Source organism: Pituophis catenifer, unplaced genomic scaffold (genome assembly GCF_029215685.1).
Source record: "Pituophis catenifer annectens isolate HBS135680 unplaced genomic scaffold, rPitCat1.0.hap2 SCAF_3, whole genome shotgun sequence".
NCBI classification, from domain to species: domain Eukaryota; kingdom Metazoa; phylum Chordata; class Lepidosauria; order Squamata; family Colubridae; genus Pituophis; species Pituophis catenifer.
In genome coordinates, this window is record NW_027256883.1 from 58,061,655 (window position 1) to 58,087,895 (window position 26,241).

Here is a 26,241-nt window from a genome sequence, read left to right on the forward strand (position 1 = left end):
GCCACAGTTGCAACTGACAACTTATCTTTAAATCTATGGTTTTCAGCACACAACCCACAGATGTTACTTGCTATTTCCACTATGCAAGAAATTTCTTCCACAACCCACAGAATTATAGATCTCTCAAACATAGCGGTCACGACATTTATTATAGAAAATGCCATGTTCCTGTTAGGTCTTTTTGTCTTGTTTATATTTTTAAAATGATTTTCATTCCATTAAAATATCCAGCGAGGGTAATCTGAAATTTAGAAGATGGTTCATACTACATGTACAACTGTTATCCAGGACACGTTATCTTCCAAAGGAATCCAGTCACATAATCAACTGGGATTGATTAACATTAATTGGTGAATTATTAAGAGATGCCAAACATGTTCTAAACTTCCTGTAAAATGGTTTGATTGTATCAAGAAATAAAAAGAACAAACTCTTGTTAAAAAAATAGTTTTGAGGTAAATTTTCTGGTGCTCTATTGTAGCAAAAAATTACATCTCAGGCATCACCGACATTTATGGTATTGCATATGACATTGATATATTTTCTTCTAAAACTGTTTCTTAAAACGGCTATACCTTGTTTTAAACTTTCACTTCAGTGTTTGATTGTGGGAATATGATCAAGTAGAAATTATTAAATGTAGCAGTCAACTCACTACCAGTCAATCAATCAACCAACCAATCAATCAATCAATCAAGAGAGCAAGAAATTCAGCATTTGGTTTAGAAAATGATCTCTCATTTAGTCTTTCTTTTCAGTGAAATACTTTTTTTTTCAGTTTCTACTTCTTTGAAAAAAATGGTAAATCAAATGAAGTCTTTGAAAGTGACCTAAATTCTACATTAGAGAAGTTAAAACACATACTAATGTTGGAAGCAATGCTTATTGTGCTAGGAAATAAGGTTAAAAATAATAATTTAAAAATATTATTTATGTAAAGCAAGGCATTCAACAATGTGCCCTTGGAAGACAGAACGTAATGGGATGAAGAGAACTTGTGCTGTTTCTTTGATCTCTTCTCATCTTCCCAGAGAAGGAATCAATAAAAAAAATGAAGGATGGGATTACTTAACTTGGCATTTTAAGAATGGTCAAACAATCCTGCTCTGTTTTTTTTTTAAAGAGCAAACTATGTAACAGGCTAAACATGCATTAATATATTTTACATCTCAGACTTTTTTTTCCTGCCACGATTTGTTCATCCTCAAAATTCCTCTAGAAACATTTGACTATTACTGATGTCTCCATGGATCTCCAGAACCTGAGAAGCTCACTGGAGTGCAGTACCCATTCTTTTATCTCAAGACTGAGTCATTGCTCTAAAGAGACAACACTTCTTTCCACAATTGCATTATTAAAACGTATTTATTAATACAAGCTCAAACATTGCAAAAATATATATTCACATAATTACAATTTACAATTAGCTGCTTCATTACTGTCTTTCATCTGTCTGTAACATCATAATGCTAGAACAGCATTTCCATAGAGACATTTACTATACATTCTTCAGATTGACCTTTCCGACTCTTAAGTCAAAACTGTGCAAATTTTCCTTTTCTTGGTAGATAATCCAATACAAGGGATTTAATATTTAATATGCCATTTTAGTTCTCATGCCTTTTGGAAAAGCTAGTCAAATTGATGTGCCCTCTGTTAACATGGTGTCTATCAACTGCTGAGAAGCTGTACAAGTGTTTCCAGGCACTTTATGTGATATGTTTCTTCTTGACTTTCTTGTGGCTGTTGAAGACCTAAAAGGGAAATGCATTCACTTTTAAAATAGCAGATAGTTATCTCAATTCAAAAGAGAAAATAAAAGCCAATCCTCTTACATTGTCATGTTGTTGTGAACAGTTACAATTCTGATACTCCATTGTTTAGTCATATTAAATTAAAATACATTTTCCATCAAAATCTGGCAGCTGTGTTTGAACCTGATCCAGGAACACCAATACTGACTAGCAATGCCTCTCCAGAGTTTCTAACATTGGTTTTCCCCATCCTATCCGGATATGCTAAAGTTTAAAGAATTCTGGGACTTGAAGCCCACAAGTTTTAAAATTGCCAAGATTGGATACCTCTGATTTAGATCATGTTGTTTCTAAACATGCAGATTATATTGCACATAGAGTAGTACATGTTTGAAATCTATCTGTTCTAGAAGAGAAGTACTTTTGGCTATCCCAGCAACTGAACATTCCATGGTTTGTTCATAGTTTGCGAACTCTTAACTCATCACTGATTTGTATTATATTATACATTTAGTATATGAAGTAGGGCACAAATCATCATTTTAAAAAAGTGTTTATTTTTATAGAAGAGATTTAATGTATGCTTAATTCTTATTTTTTTTTTAAAAATTGGCAATTGTCCTTTTCCTAGAATGAAGCCTCTCTGTGCATGGAAATTCTATTTTCTTTCTTGCACAGGCATTAAATTGAGTTTGTGTGCAAGTATGATTTAATGAGAGTGCTGCTTGTGCTAATTATATCAGGTTTTTTTTTTTTGCTTCACTATATAGCTGTTTCACTTTGTAACTAGCTTGGACGTAAATCAAGATAATCCACAATTAGTTCTCTAGAGAAGGCTATACAAGCTGGCTTTTGAAATAATTATCTTGATATCCTATTTTTTTTTCCTTTTACTGAAATGTTTTATGGCTGTATCAAGAAATAGATGTGAAAATAAATCAAGTGTGTCTCAGAAGATGGAATACTTCTAAAGCATATACACCAACCAAATCATAATGCTCAAGAATATCCATGGGAAACATTACAGATTTCTCTCTCTATAAAATACAATGTGCTCAGGATACACCTATTTTTTGTTTTTTTCAATTATAGACTGCATTTCTCTAAAAGTTTAATCAATATATTGTAAAGAAAAATCTCATTAAACTATGAAAACATCTGTAATATTCATCTCATCTAGTACAATTCAACGTTTTTTTCCTGGAAAAACTTGGGGGGAAACTTAATTGGCTTTTTATCTAGTGAATTATCCAAAATTACTTTCCAGCTGTGCTGATATTAGCCTGGCAATTTCCTTTATGTTTACTGTCTGCCAGATAGGAGCCTCACCCGCTGGCAAGAGCCAGGAAGCAACCATTTTTTTATTGTTGTTGTACTTGAATAATAAGTGCAGCTGGATAATCCTAATGCCTATCGCTAACAAATGCATTCTACCTACAATTTTCGTTTTATTACTAACTTTAAAGAACTGTGAAATTTATAGCTAAAACTTTGGGCCTAATGATTCAACTTCCTTGCTTATTCCCCATCCCACTAACATCTTGCCTGTAGGACATACCAGTGCCATTTCCCCAAAAAGTAATTTCCAAATCATACATATTTCTCTCCATCCCTCTATCCATCTATCCCTCTATCCAAGCAAATAGACTTTAAAAAATAGTATCCAGAACTCATAAAATTTTTAGACAGTTGCCTTTTTCTTTAAGAATATCACCCTGCCTACAGCCCCCCTCCCCCAAACACCACTCATTCAATCCCAGTATATTGTATTCTTGGGCAAAGTTGAAAATTGAACACACATTCGCCTATCAAATGCTATTTGTTTGAGATGGAAACCGAACTTGTTAATAACATACATTTCTTTCCCGACATAAAAGCTTCATCCACCCTTCTTTTTATTGATGGATTCTTCAAAGTCACTTTTGCCTGTAGCACAAAAAAATAAATAATAAATAATAATTCAGTGTTTGTTAATTCCCCTGTGCTGATGCTCTTCAAATCATTTCTTTGTCTTACTCCTTCCTTGGCAGTGGGCCATGAGGCTATGACATTCAAAAACTTAGGAATGCAAAACATGAAGGTAGTTTTGTGAATTGTTTGATGTGTGTGTGTGTGTGTGTGTGTGTGTGTGTGCAGGGTAGAATAGGAGAAAGAAAACAGGTTCAATGAAATAACACAATAAAAAGGAGAAGCTTTTTTTCTTCAAAAATAGCTGTTTGCAATGCTCAGCATAACAGAATGCTCCCTATTGAATATGAACCTGCCTTATAACCAGACAGTACTCCAGAACAAGCATAGGGTATATTTTTTCTTTTTTGCATTGTAACGAACACTGTGTTTTAAAGGTAGTCTTATGCTGTGATATATCCATATTAATTTGCTGAATGAATGTATAATGCGGAAACTGAGTGCAAAGGAAAAGAAAAATATATGGTTTAATCAGGCACATCCTAACAATCACTTGCATTCGTAACAATGGTAAGAGCTTCATAAACTATATTCAGAACAAGAATGTAGCAACAAGAAAAAAGAATATTAAAGAAGATTTCTATCCTATTCTAATTCAGTGTTTTTTTTTAACCTTGGCAACCTGAAGATGTGTGAACTTCAACTCCCAGAATACCCCAGCCAGCATTGCTGACTAGGGAATTCTGGGAGTTGAAGTTCACATATCTTTAAGCGGCCAAGGTTGAGAAACACTGCTCTAATGTAAACCAGACAAAGCTGAACATGGATTTTGACATTCAGCAATGAGTAATGTTATAAAGAGTGAGAGAAATATAACTGTAATGCTGAAGAATAGGCTAGATATCTTTCATCTATGAAAGCCTTGATGGAGCTTTAATTACCTTGAACCCACAGCCATAATCTTATTGTTATGCAGTAAGTGCTTTTAAGGGACTAGTGACCTGTTGCTTTTTCCATTTTGAATGCAGAGAAGACTGTGACACTTGATTGTTGTTGTTGTTGTTTTGTTTGTTTGTTTTTAGTTCTGGAATGTAATAGAAAATTGACATTCTTTTTTTTTATAAGAAATTGCTGAAGAAAAGCAGCAGAGTTAGAAATTCCTTATGTGAGAATGAGTGGCAAACAGACCAAACTGGAGGAAAAAGAAAACATGACTTGAAATTCATGGAAGAAAAGAGTAGCTTATCTGCCAGATTTCCATTCAGGAAAAGATGGTGTTCTTTCATGTATTACACACAGAAAAAAAAAAAATTCTGTGACCTTTTTAATGAACATTTGAACCCAGCAAATATAAACAGAAAGAGGCTATCTCAAGAATATTCCTTTTTTAAAAAAAATAGTTTACGTATGCTGAAGAACCAAAATAATTTTAAATAGTATGTTCTGACTGAAATAGGACCCACCATTTTTGCTGCATGCTTTCATCTGTTGCAACATTGTCTTAGATTAGTGAGAAAGGGCTAATGGCAGACACATGGCTTCTTAAATTCTTGATGAATTATGGGGAACTCATCAAATTTGCAGACCAAGCTGACAGGAATAGCCAACACTCCAGAAGATAGGCTTAAGATACAAAAGGATCTTGACAAGATTTGAATGTTGGGCCCTATCTAACAAAATGAAATTTAATGCTGAAAAAAGTAAGGTTCTATATTTAGGCAAGAAAAACTAAATGCACAAGTATATGTGCGGTACTTGGTTCAACAGTAATAATCTTGAAGTCCTAGTGGACAATCAGTTAAATATGAGCCAGCAGTGTACCGCAGCTGCCAAAAAAGCCAACACAGTCCTAGCCGGCTTTAACAGAGGGATAGAAAATACAAGATCAAGTGAAGTATTAATGCCACTTTATAATGCCTTGATAAGGCCACACTTGGAATGCTGCATCCAGTTTTGGTTGCCATGATATAAAAAAGATGTTGAGACTCTAGAAAGAGTGCAGAGAAGAGCAGCAAAGATGATTAGGGGACTGGAGGCTAGTTGATCTGAAGAACAGTTGCTGGAACTGGGTATGTCTAGTCTGATGAAAAGAAGAACTGGAGTGACGTGATAGAAGTGTTCCAATATTTGAGGGGCTGCCACAAAGAAGAGGGGGTCAAGCTATTCTCCAAAGAACCAGAAGGCAAGGCAAAAAGTAATGGATGGAAGCTAGTCAAGGAGAGAAGCAACCTAGAATTAAAGAAAAAATTCCTGACAGTTAGAACAATTAATCAGTGGAACACCTTTCCTCCAGAAGTCGTGAATACTCCAACACTGGAAGTTTTTAAGAAGAGATTGGATAACTATTTGTCTGAAGTGGTGTAGGGTTTCCTGCCTGAACTGGGGGTTGGACTAGAAGACCTCCAAGGTCCCTTCCAATTCCGTTATTCTGTTATCATATGTTGTTATTCTATTATCATATCTTCGAGACTATCTTCGAGATCGCCTTCTACCACATAGCTCCCAGCGACTGGTAAAATCCCACAGAGTCGGTCTCCTCCAGGTCCTGTCAGCTAAACAATGTCGGCTGGCGGGCCTGCGGGGGAGGGCCTTCTCTGTGGCTGCCCCGGCTCTCTGGAACCAATTACCTCCTGAGGTCTGGACCGTCCCCACCCTATTGACCTTCTGCAAAGCGGTGAAGACCTGGCTCTTCCAGCAGGCCTGGGGCCGTTGATCTCGTTATAATGATCTTGTGGGACCCGGCTACGAATTGGAGTACATGTGTTTTAACGTTTTTAAAGTTTTTAATGTTTTAATGTTTTTCTTTTTAACATTTTTTATGGGACTGTTCGCATTGTCTTATTCTTTGTTGTAAGCCGCCCAGAGTCCCTTGGGAGTTGGGCGGCATAGAAATGTGACAAAATAAATAAATAAATAAATAAATATAATGCATGCTGCAATTTATGCACTTGTTTCAGATGTTGGGGTGTGAGTACATAATGGGGGATTTCTAACATATCATAGTCACACGTGTGTCATAATTTCAACATACAGTTTGCTGCAGATGCCACTGAACCTTTCCAACTCTTACATTCTTTGATTTTCTCAATGATTTCACTGATTATATTTAATGGCAATCAACTGTACTGCTGACCATGTTATGAAATTGTAGGCTAGGTGGAAGTATCCTTATGTGTATAGAGACTGATATATTTGTGTAGGTATTATTATACACATGCAGACTAAGAGATTAGTGCCTAATTGAAAATTCCCGTACTTCTGTATGAATACATCAGAAATAAATTCTCAAGCCTTTAAAACACTAACCTTCTGATAGTTGTGAAGCAAAGCCCAAATTGCAGATGCTCCTATTCTCCGAGCTGCAAGGCTATCACTTTCCAGACAGGCAGATAGCAATGCAACAGCTTTATCTAAGAGGAAGACAAAAGACCACACATGTATCTAACCAAAGGCTATTATATCACAATTTCAGCTTCTCCAATGCATTCTTGTGAGTAATTTCCCACTTTCTGTGATAAATATTACATCAATGCATAGGCTTATAAAAGTCACAACAATTTCATTTCAAGAAACTTCTATACAGTAGCTTCTTCTGTTGCATTGGTATTAAAAAATAAAATGCACAGTGATCCTGGAGAAAAGGTGACATGGAACACACATGGGTGTGTATGCAACATCAGTTGGCAACTTTTTCACTCAGATGTGTCAGTTTCTTTAAAAAGATGCCCAGAGATATTCTATGGATCACCTTTCCCCATTTAGATCTAGGCTGTTGCAGATCCCTATTACATGTTGTAAAAAAATAAATCTAAATGTAAGGAATAATGCCAAGCTTTTAGGACTTAAGTTACTGCCTATCTTCTTGTGCTAATTATCCTATAAATATTCTATATTACACATAATATACATTTACTATTACATTTATTATATATTGAGGACAATGATTAAGACGCTGATAAGTATTATCCCTTCTCAGTATTAAAAAAAGTCCTATAATTCTTTCATGCAAGCTTTGTGATTGTGCCTCCAAAAATTACTTTCTATTGCACTTGAGTTATTATGATTTTGTTCAGAACATCAATTAGATTGACCTTCAGTATAGTTACCTTTAAAAGATTGTGTAATAAAAATTTTCCTTTCTTGGCCAGCACCTTACATTTTCCCATCCACTGTCTTTATTTGTTTTTTATTTATAGGCCTTTCCTTCCTCCTTCTCACCTTCAACATATGCTGAGTGAGGAAGAGGATTCCTTGCTGAAAATCTTGTGTGGACTTCTACCAGAATAGTCAAGCAAAGAAATCTAGGATTATCTGCTTCTAAAACTGAATCACTGAAGGAACAATGCTCACAATAATATGTGAAACCTTTATACATTACTATAGTTTGCATAGTAGTTCTGAGCCTGAAATTATACACTAGGATTATTTTACAAGCTCCTTCTCAACCCAATACTCTTGACTAGTTGTAATCTGATCATGTATGTCTAAAAGGCCCTTAGTTGGGAAGAATGACTTAAAGCCAGACAATAGGTATTTACCATTTGCTAGTATCTTGGGTTTGTTGGCTGGACTAAAGCAGATATTGTGCAGAATCAGAAGGATCATGTCTGGGTTGTTTCTGTGTTTATATTTGGCCATCTCTATAAGTTGATCCAAGCCACCATTCAATTTAACAATCATTTGCTGTCCGTCTTCTCCAAATGATAAATTCAATAAGAGTTTTATCCAAGCAACAGCCAGCATGCTGAGGCTTTTATTTCCTCCTTTTGGCAATGATAGTGATAAAAAATTCTGCAGAAAATTATTCTAAAGTAGGAGAGAAAAAGATGTGGTTATTAAGAAATTATTTTTCACAATCCATTAAGAAAACATGTTACTTCCCACCTCTGAAAATATTGAATAACCAATAAAGGAGAATATTTGTAGCTCAGAGTTGTAGCTCCTTGGTGTTCTCTTGAGCTTGATTGTTTTTCTGCAGACATTTCATTACCCAAACTAGATATCATCATCAGTTTGGGTAATAAAATGTCTGCAAGAAAACAACCAAGCTCAGAGAGCACCAAGCACCCCTCAATATTGAATAAGACATTCCACTAGAAATGTTATTGTTACATTTGAATAAATTAGCTCCCTTTGTTCTGAGTTTTATCCAAGCTAAGTATCCTTCTAGCTGTAGAATGTTTTCTTCCCACTGTTGAGATGAGGAACGTCCGGTGCTCTAAGTGTTGCTAAACTGGATCTTCCAACAACCTGGCTAGTTGCTGGCAATGGATATTGGGAACTGTAGTTCAGCAACTCTGAGGAGAATTGGTAACTCATTTTTGTCTTACCCTAGTCAGAACTTCAACTGAAAATCCTGGCCTATTCAAAAGGCCTTAGTCCTTTTACAACAAAGAATATTTTAACAATACTTGAAAATGCACCGTTTTTTCTCTGCAATTTAAATGATGCCATTTATAAAATGAAAATAAATCCTGTCTTCTATCACTCTATAGTAATCTGGAAATATAATTAAAATCAGCTGAATTATTTATAAAGTTGTATGCAAAACACATTCTGTCGTGCTTATTTTAATAATAACTGATACCTCTATGAAAACAAAACAAAACAAAAAAGTCAGGAGTCAAAGAATCATAAACAGGATGTAAAAACAATTTGAGATTTTTTTCTGCAAGATACCGTATTTTTTTTCTCATGCACAATGTAACTATTTGTCAAAGAAACATTTCAGTTTAAGAAATACTGTCAGTAAGGAGAGACAGCATGCAAACTCTGGTGTGCTACAAGACCTTTGAAGAGCTTGCACAAAGTCTTTAGGAAAAGGAAGTGCACTTCTGGAAGATTGCTTTGGCTTGGAGAAGCTGACCAGAAGCAAAAGAGCACTGGGAGATACAGAAGCCATAACATATACTCAGGTGCTGCGAACGGACCTTGTTATAGCTTCTGCAACTGTGCATAAAATTGTTGCCTATTCCTACTACAGAAAAAAACCCTCAATGGTACACAAAATGTAGTAGCTCTACATTGCCAGATGTTTCCTGTAGATATTTAAGGCCAGCTATCTTCAGGAATATATGTGTCCTGAGCCTGTCAGACATGCGAAATTAAACATCCAGTAATTAATTTAAAAGCCTCCAAAAGGAAACTTCCTTCAGATATAAACATGTATATTAAGCTGCTGTCAGGAAAAGCTACGTATGCAGATAGACGACTGCTCCATCAAACTACAAGCAAATCTCTGGCCTTTCGATATGTCCTGGCTCTACTTGGAGCTGCCAAAAAGCTGAACTGAGGGATTTCTTGCACACAAGCCATTTGCTCAACACCTAAATTTTCTGCTAGAAAATCAAAAAGCAACCCATATTTTTTTCCCATCTATCAGCCATTCTAAATGCTAGGTGGTTACAAATGAAATGAAATAGGTTTCTAGATAATTTTATTACCCAAGATTATGGACCAAATGTAAAGCAACTATGAAAGTTGTTGTAAAAAGTTCACTTTCTAACTGCAGGACTGGAAACTGTACCAACGCATTTTTAGGTAGGGTAGAGTAGGGTAGGGTAGAGTGAAAGGAAGGAGGGAGGGAGGGAAGGGAAGGGAGGGAGGGAGGGAGGATCCAAAATAAAAGAATAATTCAGTCATTTCTGAATTAGTGATGAAAATATTAAGTCTGCATTATTATGGAAGTCTAGATTGAATTCATCCTTTCTAGCAATGGTTGTCACCTTTTAAAGCTACTACATTGCTCCTTTTAGACTAGCAAAGGACCTTTTTATTTTCCCAGCATTGCACCTTTTCAATTTAAAGCACTTATGTGATTTTTTTTTTTAAAAACTTGTCATCTAGTGATTTACTGCATTACATTGCTCATGCATCTGTTAACTTGATTTTTAAATACATAGCCTCAGTCTCACTTTCTCTGTCTCACACACCCAAACACACACACCACACAGAGTGTTTCGCAATATTCTACATTGCAAAATATAAATGTTAACATCTCAATCAATCCCACACATTGAAAAGCTAGTGCAATTGTCCACGTTCCTTTTCATCAGGGCAGCTTTAACCTTTTAGACAATGTTTCTATGCATATGGAATATGGTGGTGTGAAGAAACAAACGGTGAGGATCTGCCTTCTCCAGTTGGTGTGCCCAATCTGAGGAGAGGAGTTCCTCTTTCTTCAGCGCCCTAGCAACAAGACACATGGCTCTGGAGCTGGATGGTGTCATCTGTTTCCGTGAGCAGCCCACTTCCATCCCAGTTAGCAGCTATAATAACAACAAAACATTAACCACCACTATCTTGTTGGTTGCTTTCCTTTGTTCCCTCATGCTCTTTCCTTTTTGATGTCACACTTAATCATAAACTGAGGAAGAGAGCTATCTATGTTACAGGGCAAAGCTCATGCCTTGCATTGGGAGCTTTAAAAATAAAGTGGCAGGCTGGGGCCAGACGATGTCTTATTGACAAAGACCTTTGGGAAAGTTTCTGACATATGCAGGAAGTGACTTTGCCATTCAAGGAAGAATTGCTGCCTCAACACAACCAATCATTTCTGGGGAGAGTTTTACTTCACAATCTCATCTTAAGGTAACCACCCTGTCACGAAGAAAAGAAGCAAAAAACAGAGGAGATATTTCCCCCGCAAAAGGCGCTTCTGACATATGACAAATTATACTGACAATGTGTATAATTTATCCCTAAAGCATAAGTCATGTACAAATGATGCCAAAATGCTTACATTAAACATGCAGGAATGGACGTTTAATTAATGAGCTAAGAAGCAGAAATAGAACAGAATTTAAAAAAACAGAACAGAGATGACAGTTTTTCTATTATTCTTTTATCGGCCAGTAATCTGGCCGATTAAAATATGTATTTGGATGTGATAATATCTGCAAGCTTCTTCCACAGAAATCAGTGATGAAAAACGATACATAATTATACACACTTGTATTTGTATCTTTAATCAGGGACTACAACTGAGCTGACGTTGCAGTAATAATCCCTACAATTGCGAATATTGAGTATTCAAAAGTAAGAAAGACGATTTATTAAGAATCCATAGATGCAATATCTACATATACTTAAATATCAATGCATGTACACACACACACACATATATATAATTGTGTTCCATGTGCTTTGTGTTTGCTTGTATAATTCTATAATTCTAATTCTTTATTATAAGCCTCAATCTTCCATTCACATTTTTCTGCTTGACCCAGATTATTTTACATCTTCCTGAACAAAACCAAAACCACTTCCTGAATTTTATCACTATACTAGCTGAATACCCGTGCTCCGCTACGAAACTATGTGATTGGGCTTGATAAATCAACAGTTGGAGTTTGAAAATTAATGAGTAGTTCTGATCGGCCTCTCCTCTCCCCTTCTCTCCCTCAGGCTGGCCCCATAGATCTTCCTCTCCCTTCTCTCCCTCAGGCTGGCCCCATAGATCCTCTCCTATCCCCTTCTCTCCCTCAGACTTGCCCCATAGATCCTCTCCTTTCTAGCCCCTTCTCTCCATGAGGTTTGCCTCACAGAAGCCTGTCCTATGCTATCCCATTCTCTCCAGTTATTTTCAAGTTGGGAGGGGGAGTAGAACGTCTAACTAATTAGCATCAGAGAGTGTTATAATAATATAGGAAATACTAATGCTCTGATGGTCATTTTGAAAAATCCTTTCTTAGTGAGCACCTAGAAGCCAAGAGGAACATACATGGCAAATTTCAAGTTTGTAGGCTTTACGGTTCTGGAGATTTCGTGATTAATGTGTGAGTGGTTTTCATTGTTATATATATATATAGATTCAGAACGCTGAATGCCTACCTTCTGAAGAACACCTTTGCAGTCTTGAGATACAACCAGGTTTGCCAGAAGATTAAAGGTCATCTGCTGAATGACGCCATTCTCAGACAGAGTTTGAGTTGCTAACTTCATGATGTTATGCATAAGTGAGTTCCCAGCTGCAGTTCTTTGAGTTGTTTGGAAAGAACACAAACTGCTACTTGCCACGCAAAGGGAAGCACAGCCTTTAAAGATCAAAATGTTGTTAGAGATAAATATGAGTGGAGGGGGGGGGGGGCGGAGAATTTTTTATTAAGTTACCTATTTGCTGGTAAACAATCTCATTCTATGTTAAATTTACAGTTTTCAAAAACCTTCATTCCATGTTAAAATTATGATTTTCCAAAAAGACCTTCAATAAAACTCATATAAAAATATCATCAGTGCAAATTCACAGTGATTCTTTTTTTTAATCTAGTGTAATGAAACATCTGCAAGCTTAAGAGAGAATCAAGAACTCAACAAAACTAATATAAACCATTAAATATCACAGAACACATTTTGTTTTATCAACTGTTACAGGAGTACAATGTTGATTAGACATTGCTTTGAATGACAAAAGACATTGAAGCAAGGAATCTTGCTTCAAGCTTTTCCTCATATGAAATCCATCTCTTTCTCTCATCTCCATGCTTATGGGAAATAAATAGTTTATGCATAGTTTCCCTTTCATGTATATTCATTTCTTTCAACCTTTCAAGGGTTGGGGGTGGGAGGCACCGTTTTACGGTGGTTCTCCTCCTTTCTCTCTGACCGGTCGCAGTCTGTGTTGACAGGGGAGCAGAGATCGACCCCGAGGCCCCTTATATGTGGGGTGCCGCAGGGATCGGTTCTCTCGCCCATTTGTTCAACATTTATGTAAAGCCGCTGGGCGAGATCATCCGTGGTTTCGGGGTGAAGTACCATCTGTATGCTGACGACACCCAGCTGTACATCTCCACCCCGGACCACCCCAACGATGCCCTTGAAGTGATGTCCCAGTGCCTGGAGGCCGTACGGATCTGGATGGGGAGAAACGGGCTCAGGCTCAACCCATCCAAGACCGAGTGGCTGTGGTTTCCGACGTCCCGATATAGTCAGCTGGCGCCATCGCTGGCTATTGGGGGCGAATCATTGGCCCCCACGGAAAGGGCTCGTAACTTGGGCGTCCTCCTGGATTCACGGCTGTCTTTAGAAGAGCACTTGATGGCCGTGACCGGGAGGATTTTTCATCAGGTTCGCCTGATTCGCCAGTTGCGTCCCTTTCTAAATCGGGACTCGTTACGCACAGTCACTCATGCCCTCGTCACTTCTCGTCTGGACTATTGTAACGCTCTCTACATGGGGCTCCCCTTGAGATGCACCCGGAGGCTCCAACTGGCGCAGAGTGCGGCCGCGCGGGTGGTTATGGGAGCAGCGTGGAGCTCCCATGTAACACCTCTCCTGCGCGAGCTGCACTGGTTCCCGGTGGTCTTCTGGGTGCACTTCAAGGTTCTGGTTACCACCTTTAAAGCGCTCCATGGCTTAGGGTTACTTACGGGACCGCCTACTACCATCAATAGCCTCCCACCGACCAGTACGCTCCCACAGAGAGGGGCTCCTCCAAGTGCCGTCAGCCAAACAATGTCGGCTGTCGGCCCCTAGGGGGAGAGCCTTCTCTGTGGGGGCACCGACGATCTGGAATGAGCTCCCCCCAGAGATACGGAGGATTCCGGATCTGCGCACCTTTCGCCGCGAGCTGAAGACTCTTTTATTTCATCAAGCTGGCCTCACCTAAATCTTCTCCCTTTTAAGTGTAAATTTTAAATTTTTACTGTATTTTAAAATATGGGTATTTTAAATTATGGGTATCAATTCAGCCTAATTTATTTAATTCATTTTATTCGATTTTAAATTTTGTATATGTATGTGTTTTATTTCATGGCTGTTCACCGCCCTGAGTCCTTCGGGAGTAGGGCGGTATAGAAATTCAATAAAATAAAATAAAATAAAATAAATAAATAAACCTACACTATTTTTTTAAAAAAAGTAATCAATTGAGAAAAGCTAGAGTTATAAATCATCAGTTCCTTCATTTTAGATTCCATTATCTGTTTTTTTCCAAACAGGATATTCCTTTTGTTTTCTCACTGGCTCTCATCTCCAGCTCTTTCTTCTAGCTGTATTCTAACTATAGGCATGTTGGTATTTATCATCTAAATGTACTATTAGAGGGAGTGATTCATGATGATTAAAAGAAGTGAAAAAAGAACAGTTTTTTTCTTTAAAACATAAAGTGATAGAATTCACTGGCATAACATGATCTATGAAGACACATCCTCCAAGAGCTTGATCATTCATCTTCATAAAATAATGACAAAACATAATATGAATAATTTTGCATCATCTAATGATGGAAATCCAGACATTAGAAGTCTATTATGATTCATTTTTAAAATATTGTGTAATATTTTGAAGAATATGGCATATATTAAGCCATGCAGTAAGACATGTAATAATCTCTAACATCAGTTTTGGAATAACAAGAACTCAAAATTATCTGGCATGAATTCCTACTTCTTTTAAACCAGCATTCTCATATTTTAAAACATTTCTGGATGTTACCAGAAAAGTTAAGTGGTGAATATTTGGATATATATATGGGATTTAACTTTTTTTTTAAATGATCAGATTATAAGATCCAAGCTAGAGAAGAATTTAGGGATTGTAATGCTTGCCTGATCTTTCAAGTGAAATAATTCCAAGTTCAAATTCTGTGTCAAGAGATAGTAAAATGTGAAAGCTTCCCTACTATTAATGACTTCTCACTGATGTATTTTTACACAGGGACAAGCATTTGCTGGGAGCTACAAGGAACTTAATTTAGTTTGAGGGATAAACAAAATTTGGTTTGCAGACACAGATCTTAGCCATGGCTGTAACCCAAAAATCTTCTGGAAGCCTTTCCAAGGATCTGACGTGTGTAATGGAACTGATGGAAGTTTTTCTCTGGAATATATTACATCACAGTATAAACTGCTTTTGAATATAGTCTCAATTTAAAGAGAGTTAACTTATGTTGTGACAAATGCTGCTGTCTGAAAACAAAACTGAAAACATGCCATGGACATGTACAACCTTGGACAGGCGCAAGTATTTAGATTATCATACAGATATATAATTTAAAATGGAATATAATTTATCCTGAATTCAACTTTGAGGAAATTGAGGAAATTAACACCATGAGTATAAGGATGTACACATGAATTTTTTTCAGTTTTTTCTATGCAGAGGAATTAAGACTTCCTGAAGTCTTAATTCCTCATTCCTGAAGACTTCCAAAGCTATTTTTAAATACAAACTCATTTGCTTTCTATTATAACTCATCATGCTTTGAATTAAATTTTGCACTCTCCTCCATTACATTTTTGGTGTCAATATACTCCCACAAAAGAACTTGCAAAAGTTTCTACACGGAACACTGCTAACATGTAATTTCTATTACAAATTACCGTGAATGATTGAACTAAGATTATTCACATTCTGTAGATACAGAAGATTCATGAACTATCCACCCACCTTAGCTACTGATTTATTAAAAAAATAATCCCTGAAACATTTTTACCTCAGGTTGCCCACTGATTAACTATGAAAAATCAGTTTCTTTCAAATGAAATGTTTAGTGCAGTCAGATGCTGTCACCAAGTGCCTGCATCTCTCAACAAGGGCAGTCATGTCAATATTAAGAAACTTTAATATGCGATCGGTAAATAACACTGCATGGTACTTTATGCCAACTTTAATAGAAAAGGAATATATTTGCTAAGAGGGAAAGAATAAAAGCATGGTAGAAAAAGCAAATAGTAACTCTTTTTCTCTCACACATGCACATCTACGATCAACTGTTTACAGAGGTAGAAAGGAATAAGTATTTCCATTTCTGTTGGAATACAGATAGTCCTCCTTCAGTGACCACAATTGGAACTTGGTTGTTAAGCAAAATGAAACTGCAACTGTGCTTACAATCTTCCTTCAGCTTTTCTTTGCTTGGCAGACCTGCCCCAACCCTAAATTTTTCATCATCATTGTAACTGTAAATGGTTGTTGTATGAGTCAGTTGATAAACAGGACAACCTATAATCAATTGGAGGAAGGGGAGAGAACTGTCATTTGTGTAACGCAAAGACCTGAAAAAGTGAGTTTTGAACAAAGACTTCCTTCCTTCCTTCCTTCCTTCCTTCCAGCTTTAATGATCACCTGCCACATGCAGCAATGATTGAAGCATCACTCACCTGAAGGATAGTTTGTAGTATAGACACAAAGCAAATGCAATGCTGCTTGCATCAAGGAATCATCCATTAGAAGCCAAGGCCACAAAGAATGCAAAATAGAAATGAGATGAGTTCCAAGGGCTGCTGCCTGTCAAATAACAAGAAGATGTTGCAATAATGACAGCTTTTGTAAGTGTGACTGTGAAGCCAATGCAAAATCTAAAGGCTCATTGACCACAGATGGATCTTTTCCAGCCTCCACATCGTCCAAACATACATGCATATCAACTTTGATGAACTGACCATTTTGGAAGTTGGAATCTATGCATCTGGAGAGGATCCAAGTTGGAAAGGTAGAAATAGAGGTGTAAATAGTACTTGAGAGAAAATGTTATTTCCTCATAAAAATTGTTAACCTAATGCCTGACAATAAACATACCAATCCCAAACAATACAAGTTCAGCTATATTAAAATAAAACTGTTGTGGCCTGCCAGCTGCCAGTGGAGCTGGTGGCAGACTCGGATGATGAGGAGGTTGGGGACGAACTTGGGCCAGCTCTGGAGTCTGGGGAAAGCTCTGATGGATGCTCTGCATTGGATGCACAGATAGAGCCAGAGCTGTCTGACATTTCCCAGCCACTGGAAAGGCAGCTGCCTTTGGAGGCTGAGATAAGTGGGGAGGAAGAACAGCTGGGGCCTGTTCCAGATGCACGTATACACAGAACTGTTAGGAGAGGAGAACTGAGGACAAGGAGTCAACTAGGGAAGCAAGGCACACATGGATGCTGAATGGCCCCTCCCTGACTGGGGAATAAAGGAAGGAAAAGGGTGTGGTGATCGTAGGAGACAACAATTTGTAGTTCTGAAGATTTTGGCTCACTGTGTTTTGTGCCACAAGACTGCTTGCCAGAATTTAATTTGCAGCCTTTTGGCTGGGAGCTCATGGCCTTGAAATTATGGCAAGGAACTGATAAGGTCTGTATTGCAGTTAACTCCTTGAAGGACTAATGCCTGGACTTTTACGGTGGTTGAATGCAATTAATTCACAAGAGGAAAATAAAGAGGGATTTTTCGTGACAAGGAATCTGTTTCTTGTTTCTGCTAAGGCTGGGTCAGAACAAAAACAAGGGACCAAACTATCAGTCACATCCTCAACCCTCTGCTTATTCCTAAACAGTTATTATGTCACAGTCTGGAAGATAAATAAAATAATGGTGTCGTGTTTTTTTCTTGTATTTCTAAATAATTCATTTCCATCACCGTTGCTACCCAGATGCTAGGCATCTATAAACAGTTAGCAGAAAGTAAAAAGTGAAGGTCATAAGTAGATTATTCCCAATATTGCAAACAGTTACATCCACAGCAAGACAGGCCTTCAGCACATTTTAGCTGAGGGGTTAGACAGTTCCCTTGTCTCTTACTTTGCAGGATTCATTTCGAAAGAAACAATTTCTTAGGAGCTGCATGGCAAGTTTCAATTCTCTGCTGAGGTTGTCTTCCTAGAATAAAAAATGGTTTATATCAATATACAAGCAGAATCTGGTTTATATAACAGATACAGTTCTATTTGCTTCCACAGAACAACTAGATTCTGTAATAGCTTTGTACCGTATAGTATCAACCTTGTTAACTCAACTCTTTTCCCCCTGCTATGTAGTCAAAATGGACAATGATTTATGTATGTATGTTTTGCCGCCATTTTGTATAACATAGCACTTTTGCTATGCTGGTGTTATTATATTATTAATATTCTTGGGTGGTGTTATTGTTTCATGGGTGTTTTTTTTCTTTTGAGAGCATGCATCAGAATTTCATTTTAATGTATGTCATTGTGTATGACAATAAAGGTTATCTTAATCTTAATGAATTTAACCAAGTAATCCAGTATCAAGAAAACAATATTTGCCTTTCATGGGGGGGGGGGGGGACCCTTTGACATGGTTGCACGTATCACTTGAGAACTGTTAATTAGCAAGTTATGTGTTAAAGGGAATTGGAAGATATTCAGTAGAAAGAAAAACTACTCTCACTCCACTTATCCATCCCCTTGGTCAATAAGTGTCTATTTATGGACAGATATACTTTGTAGTGAGCATCTTATGTGTCGGTTTAGACAGCTACATAATCAATATCAGAATTTTGAAAGTGAGAAGTGCAAGATTTTAATAAATGCCCTTAAGATAAGTGATTTCCTCCATTCCTCTTCTTTCCCCTCTGAAGCATACTGGATACTGTGTAAGATTTAGGAAAGTAAAACACGATGTAAATATTTCTAGCCAGCCCTTGCTTGCTGATACAATATAATAGAAGGCAGGGGAAGAGGCTGCTTAACTTTTCCATGTCTGAGAATGCCCTACAGGCAGATTCTGTACTTTCTTCCACTTATGTTCAAACCTACCTTAAAAGGCCACCTAGGTGAAGTAGTAGGTAAGAGGGATTATAAGCGTCTTCTGTGCCAACTATTATTTCTATTTTTCAAAGCACTTGCCCCACAATGTAACAGTTAACCTTTAGTGCTTGATATTCAGAATCAAATGGAAGTTTGAACATGCACTCCTTTGAAAGCAAAACATTTGAAATTGAGATATCATGTCTGGGTAATGCTACAAGCTAAAACGTTCCAGAGGGAAACATAATTCTTAAGGAACATTCTTAATAGCTATACAGCAACTGCAGCCCTCCAGAGAAAGTGAACCACAACTCTCATTTTCCTAAACCACCATTTCCATCCACCGATGATGATAGAGGGTGCTACCCCCCCCACAAAAAAAAAATTCTAAAGAAGGGGCATTCTGTTTTTCCAGAGGTGTTGGAATCTCATCACCCCCAGCATATCAAAACCTAAATATACACAATAGAGTAAGTTTCACTAACTCATACGTACGAAACAAAGATATAAAATGGATAGGAAGAACACCATTCAGATATTCAACCATTTTTATATCAATATGGTAAAATACCCTTTTTCTTTGGATTGCTTTTCCAAGCTTCAAGGAAGCGAGATTCAGTTCTGTATAAACATGTTTCATCTGTTCCAAGCCAGTCTCTATGAGGTTGGCTATAAAGGGAAAAACACATTCTATTAATCAATCTGCTCAAAATGTGCAATGGTCAAATGCATAGTGGGCCAATGAGCCAATTTGGACTTGATAGATTGAAGATCTGATATTGTATAAGCTGAACTATTCATTTGCAAAACTTTGACAAATGTAAAAGATTTGCTTCTTTATTTTGATTTTGAAACATAAAATACTTGACCTGGGGATACATTAATTGTTTTGAAAGAATCAAAAGTCTTTCTTACATTGGCATCTTTCCAGTCATTATCACTTAATTGTAGACAAAGAAAAAGTTTATGGACATCTTCCTTCCTTCCTTCCTTCCTTCCTTCCTTCCTTCCTTCCTTCCTTCCTACCTACCTACCTACCTACCTACCTACCTACCTACCTACAACTGGCCAGGCCTCTTGAAGATATTATTTCTGTAAAGTTTTGTATTTGTCAGTTTTTCCATGATGGTTTTACTCCAAATATCAAAAGCATTCTATTGGCATTGCTTCCTGCAGTCATTACCCTGTATCTATAAACAGCTAATACCAGGGTAGAAAAGGACACATATATCCTGGTTGGTTGTTCAGGTGCATAAATCCAAAATAAGCTGTAATAGGAATCATCAGCTTCTCATCACAAATCTCACTTAAGACACTATCAGTTGAAAATGGGCCATAATGGTGGCAATGAGAATCTGTTCAATGCACACAGCAAGAACATACCTGGCAAAAGAAGAACCTGCTGTTGACTCTCAGGTTCTTAATTTCCCTGACAGTGTACGTAATCAACAAGCCATCATCCATATCATAGGAAACAGACCCAACAACAGCTGGACATACAAGTTGTTACAATGCGGACATTCTTTCTCTATAACTATACAATGAGTGACATCTGCTTTAAAATCCTTAATTTTTAGATAACATCTCACCTTCTAGGGCACATTTCTGGGCACTTCTACTAACAGCTAAAAAGGGAAGCAAGGCATTTGCAGCAACTCGTTTTACCACATCTTGAAAAGAGTTTACTTCATAAGTCTGCAAAAAGAGCAGAATGAGTTATCAATTATCCCGACATGCAGACATTTCCACATTATGCTTTTGCAAGTATTTGTTTGAATTCCTTTTATTGATCATCATCTATATTTAAATGAAACATTTTAGAGTACACAAAAAATAATGGACATGCAACTGAAACATAATAATCTAATATTGCTCTGTGATTTGATTAAAAATTTGATTTAAAAAACCAAAAATAAAGACATGGATAGTGATAAATTCCTATAACATAGCACATGGTATGGGGGGGGGGTCTATGACAACTCACCATGGCCAATTCGCCTTAGCCAACTTGCTGTGGGACAACTCACCACAGAACTAGAGTTACACTAATATCAAAGAAATAGTGGCAAAGAATCATTAAAGAAAGGATGACGAATGATGGCAAAATGAAAAGTGAACGACAAAAATTAAAATAATTTTTAAATTATTTTCAATAATTAAATTGAATTGTTGAATTGTCCCACAACGAGTTGTCCATGTCAAGTTGTCCCACAGCGAGTTGGCCACAGCAAGTTGGCTGTGGTGTGTTGTAGCACTCAAGAAAGATCCACATATTTTCAAAAATCCCACTGTAGCTCTTTGTCATCTTCTTCCTCTTCTTTTTAACAATTAATAGGCAAGGACACATTTTTCATTATCAGAGCAAAATAAATGAGAAAGACTGGCTTCAGGATCCAGATTCACTGAAAATTGGAAACAGTTTTTAGCCAGTTTTATTACAATTCAAAAACTAGCTCTTGTGTAAAATATTTTTCTTATGCAATGATATCTTGAGGGACATATAATATTTTTTCTACAGTTAAAATTACTGGCCCCCAAACTGTTTATGTTATAAAGAATTACTACTATATTATAATGAAAAGAAAAGCAGATTCTTTTTCTCTCAATGTAATAATCTGCCTTTATACACTGATAAAGGACTGACTGAATACTTTTTAGAGACACAATCAATTATTTCCCACACTTAATATTGAACTTTAGAAGTTATTTTGTCTCCTTTACCTAGGTACCTGCTTCTGATTTCTGTTTTGATTTTGCAACTCTAATTCCCTCCCCCCTGCAATTGTATGTGTTTTAAAAACTAGCAAGTGAATCTATCTGCTCCAGTAGTATTGACATGCCCTTTCCAGGATCCTTCTTTTACACAGCTAAAATTTATTACAAATTGTTGGTGTGATAAACAACACTTTCACTGCTTCCTCAAAATTTCTTTCCAACCTCTCAGTTCTCCACATATTCTGCAATTGATTTGTTGAAATGTCATCATGAATATATTTCTAAGCAGTTAAAGGGTAACAACATCAAATCTCAATTCTAAGACACGCCAGTTCAAAAGACACATAAGATGAAATGGTGACATTCACTATAATGATATGGTGGGAAAAATTAAGCTGTACGAAACATTTAATTAAAAAAAAAACCTACTATTCTAGCAAGAATACATTGTTGCTTAACATTTTGTCTATTATTCCTGTAATTTCTTGTTTTCCTATTCATTTATTATTGTGATCCACCATCTCCCATTTTTATGTACAAATTAGAATCTATGGCGCAAACCTTGGCTTTTACATTCTCATTGATTGTCTTCCTTACTATGAAGTAAATTCCTAGGTTAAAATACATTTCCAATATGACTTTGTTCCAGGCCAGCAGCTAAAATAACTATTTCCATTGTAATAATCAGTTAGAGATGTTCTCTTCCAGGATAATTAATACCACGATTAGACTGAAATAGTACATACTGCATGTGTGATAAAAAAAAAAAATGAGGTTATACTAATAGAAAAATAGAACCTGACGAAATTATTAGTGGTTAACTAATAATTTAGAAGAAAATTATTAGAGAGAGAAAACTTAAGAAGTGGCTTGAGGCCACAACTAGTTGAGAAATGCAAGATCTTAGGTAAGATCTTTTTGACCTATATTCTACTCATCTGGTATAAATCATCAAACAAGTCAGACTGCAAGTACAAGCATCAGCAGATAGTATTAGAAACCAAATATACTGCTTACACAGGTGGTTCTCAACCTGTGGTCCACAGAGGAAGGAGCACGGTTGTCACAGGGCCCCGCAAAGGCTTGAAGAAATGTTATGATTTAAATCTTGAATTAAGTCTTAATTAAGCAATTAAGAATTAAGGTCTGTGGCTATGATCCATGCCACAAAAAATATTTAAAGGGGTTCTGTGGTGAAAAAAAAAATTGGGAACCTATAAATTCTACATATAAGTCCCAGTGGTGGGTTGCCCCCGGTTTGGACCGGTTCGCAAGAACCGGTAGTAAAAACCAGTGGGAGGCCCCACCCACCACCCTCGGATGTCATCATCAGTGAGTGCGATCGCACAATCCCATTGCGAACCGGTGGTAAAGGTAAGTAGAACCCACCCCTGATAAGTCTTATAATGCCTCTAACACTCTGGGATCAGAAGTGGGTTTCAGCAGGTTCTGACCTATTCTGGAGACCTGGTAGCGGAAATTTTGAGTAGTTCGGAGAACCGGTAAATACCATTTCTGACTGGCCCTACCCCATCTATTCTTGAGTCCCAGCTGATTGGGAGGAAATGGGGATGTTGCAGTAACCTTCCCCTGGAGTGGGGAGGAATGGAGATTTTATAGTATCCTTCTCCTGCCACGCCCACCAAGCCACACCCAAAGAACTGGTAGTAAAAAATTTTGAAACCCACCACTGTCTGGGATGTCTTCAACAGCTCTGAACTTATTTGGCTCCTAATTGTGCCATCCCTATTATCTTTTTAACAAAACATCTGACAAATAAACACTTCCTTAATCTCGCTTATCTTGACATGCATTCACAGTGATTAAAATTGGAGGAAAATGTATGTGAGTATCACTAGTTTATAAATTTACCCGAATGAGTAATTCACAAAGCTTGGTTACAGATGATTGGTTCTTCTTTTCATCAAGAAGGAAAGACACTGTTGGATGGTAGCAAGCGTCCCCTTTATTATTGAACTCTCTTTTCCCTTCTTCAGCAAAAAGAAGGGCTAAGAAATATAAGGAGGCCGTACACAAACTTGGTTGCCTGGTAGAAAGATGGATACATTCGCATAGTGTATCTGAAAGGTCAAAGAGAGTCAACTTTTATGATGCAACAGTTTCATAAATATCCAATGATGTGTTAGGATATGAAATGAACAAACAGAAACAAATACCGGGTAAAAGATAACAGGATGATTATGTTGACTATACATCAAAATATACCCTAGCACCCGTATTTTATTTAAAACATTCATTTAAGTAAAATTTGAACTGCGATGGAAGCCATTAACAGCTGAAACACATTCTCTAAAAATGGTTTATTCCGAGTCTGCATGTCTGTTTGGAGAATCATAAAAAGAGGAAGCATTTCTAAATTATTTTGGGAGAGGAAACCTTTGGTTCTGACAGAAAAAAAATGTTTAACCTCAGCAAAGGATCCATGATAGATACACTGAGCTGTTCGAAAAAGCAACTGCTAAGGTATGCCCACTCAGATGTCTCTCAGAAGACATCTATGTAAACTGCAGGTGCCATCACTCCATCTTCCACATGTTTGCCTTCTATTATATGTGTAATTGTTAATGATTTCCATAAATTCAAGGAAAAAATCCTTAGTCAGCAGAATGGTGCTCACCTATAAACCTGTCTCACCGTAGGCTTCTGGTGTCCTATATTCTTTTGAAGCAATAAAATAATTGGGTTTTATAGCAATAAGTTTAGGGTAAAGAAGACTCATTAAAACATAGGCAACTGGTGGCCTCAACTTTGCATAAATGGCCTCCAGGCTATGTTTTTCCAAGACCCAGAGCTATCTTTGATTATTGAACAGCTGCCAGAAATTGGTGGAATAATTTCTTGACATTTTGGAATGAGTACATGAAAATGTAGTCTTGTATCCAACTTAAAGTTCTCTTCCAATCCAGGAAGAATAAAGCCATGGCTCTACCTGCTTTTCATCATTATCTCAAACACAAAGTGTTATATGTGGCTCTTGGACATTAAAAGAGCCTTCATCTCTGCTATTGTTCAATCCAAGAAACGAAACCTCTGAATGATCTACCATGTTACCCCAAAAATAAGACCCAATCTTATTTTCTTTTGGGATTCAAAATAAGCCTTATTTTGGGGAATGTCTTATTTTTTCACACAGGTGGCTGCGTAGCACGTCCAGCAGGCCGGTGCCACCATCACAAGATGAGGCAGGAGGTTGGGTGCACTTCGCCTCTACCGTCCCACATCGCCCTCCAGTGCTCCTCTAGCTTTATCTATCCATGCTTATTCACTCTACTCCTGCAACAGGAAAGAGGCAAGATACCCATTTGAGGCCCCAAGGCTCAGTCTGTTACTGTGCCAAAACGCCAACTCGACAAGACGGGATGATTTTTCTGCAGATGGTTTCAGGAGAGTGCAGTGAATCCACTCCACAGATAGTGGGATGGAGGGACGGGCTCTTAGCTAGAGCTTATTTTCGGGATAGGGCGCATGCTTAAAAATCAGGCTAGGGCTTATTTTTGGGATAGGGCTTATTTACCCGATACTTAAAAAAGACAAAACCTCTTAAAGATCTACCCAATCAAGAATAGGAACAGAAACCCAATTCTTCACAGTCTCGTTTTTGACTGGTATTCCTGAAGCATACTATAATCCATGGTATCAAAACTGATAAAGAGAAGTCAAACAATTTACACTGTTATGCAGAACATTGTTTTAAAACCACGTATTACCTATTACAGAAGCCCAATGCTTTGCTAACGCAAAAGATACAAACGGTAGTGCACCATGGCCACATTTTCTTAACAGTGTAGCTAAAAAAACAAGCAGGTCTTCCCATGTTCGATGAACTGCAGATGATAATTCAGGTCCTGCCACGTAAACATAAGGGGAAAAAAATGGTAAGCATCTAAGTAAAAGCTCACCTTAACTTGTTTAAGTATAGCTAAAGACAAGAAACTATCCATTCCATAAGAAGAAGACTTATACACCATCCTAGAGGCAAGGAGATGACAAATATTATATATGGATATTCTAATTAAATTAATTAAATTATGAAGTCACAATTAATAACATATATGCAAATGAAGGTGGTTATAATCTGCTTCTAATATTCGCTTTTTTATGTCTGTCTTTATATTTAATCAAATTTTTGTGTTTTGCATTCATAAACTATGACTGTATTCACCGATTAATATCTTCAAGACATAACTCAAGAGATATCTTCAAAGTAAGTAAGCATATTACTGTATTCTTGAGTTCTTATAGTTTTGTACAATATATGGTAACAATGGCAAGCAACTGGCCTATCTGGGACTTAAAATCTAGTTGCCTAGAAATTAAATGGCAGTCTTGGTGCTATTCCCACTTAATTAACACAGAGAAGAACTGAAACAACAT

General features: G+C 37.1%; 1 protein-coding gene across 1 annotated transcript in view; it reads right to left on the reverse strand.

Moving 5' to 3' along the window:
- Positions 1-1,357: 1,357 nt before the first annotated feature.
- Positions 1,358-26,241, reverse strand: part of RTTN (rotatin) — a 102,657-nt gene continuing 77,773 nt past the window's right edge. Inside the window, exons 39-49 of the mRNA XM_070942419.1 lie at positions 25,575-25,712; positions 23,719-23,927; positions 20,721-20,826; positions 19,703-19,800; positions 18,164-18,241; positions 16,763-16,889; positions 12,495-12,697; positions 8,201-8,468; positions 6,969-7,072; positions 3,611-3,680; positions 1,358-1,754 (exon numbers count right to left, since the gene is read on the reverse strand). Coding sequence (XP_070798520.1) covers positions 1,672-1,754; positions 3,611-3,680; positions 6,969-7,072; positions 8,201-8,468; positions 12,495-12,697; positions 16,763-16,889; positions 18,164-18,241; positions 19,703-19,800; positions 20,721-20,826; positions 23,719-23,927; positions 25,575-25,712 — 1,484 coding nt within the window. The 3' untranslated portion in view covers positions 1,358-1,671. The remainder of the gene's footprint in view (positions 1,755-3,610; positions 3,681-6,968; positions 7,073-8,200; positions 8,469-12,494; positions 12,698-16,762; positions 16,890-18,163; positions 18,242-19,702; positions 19,801-20,720; positions 20,827-23,718; positions 23,928-25,574; positions 25,713-26,241) is intronic.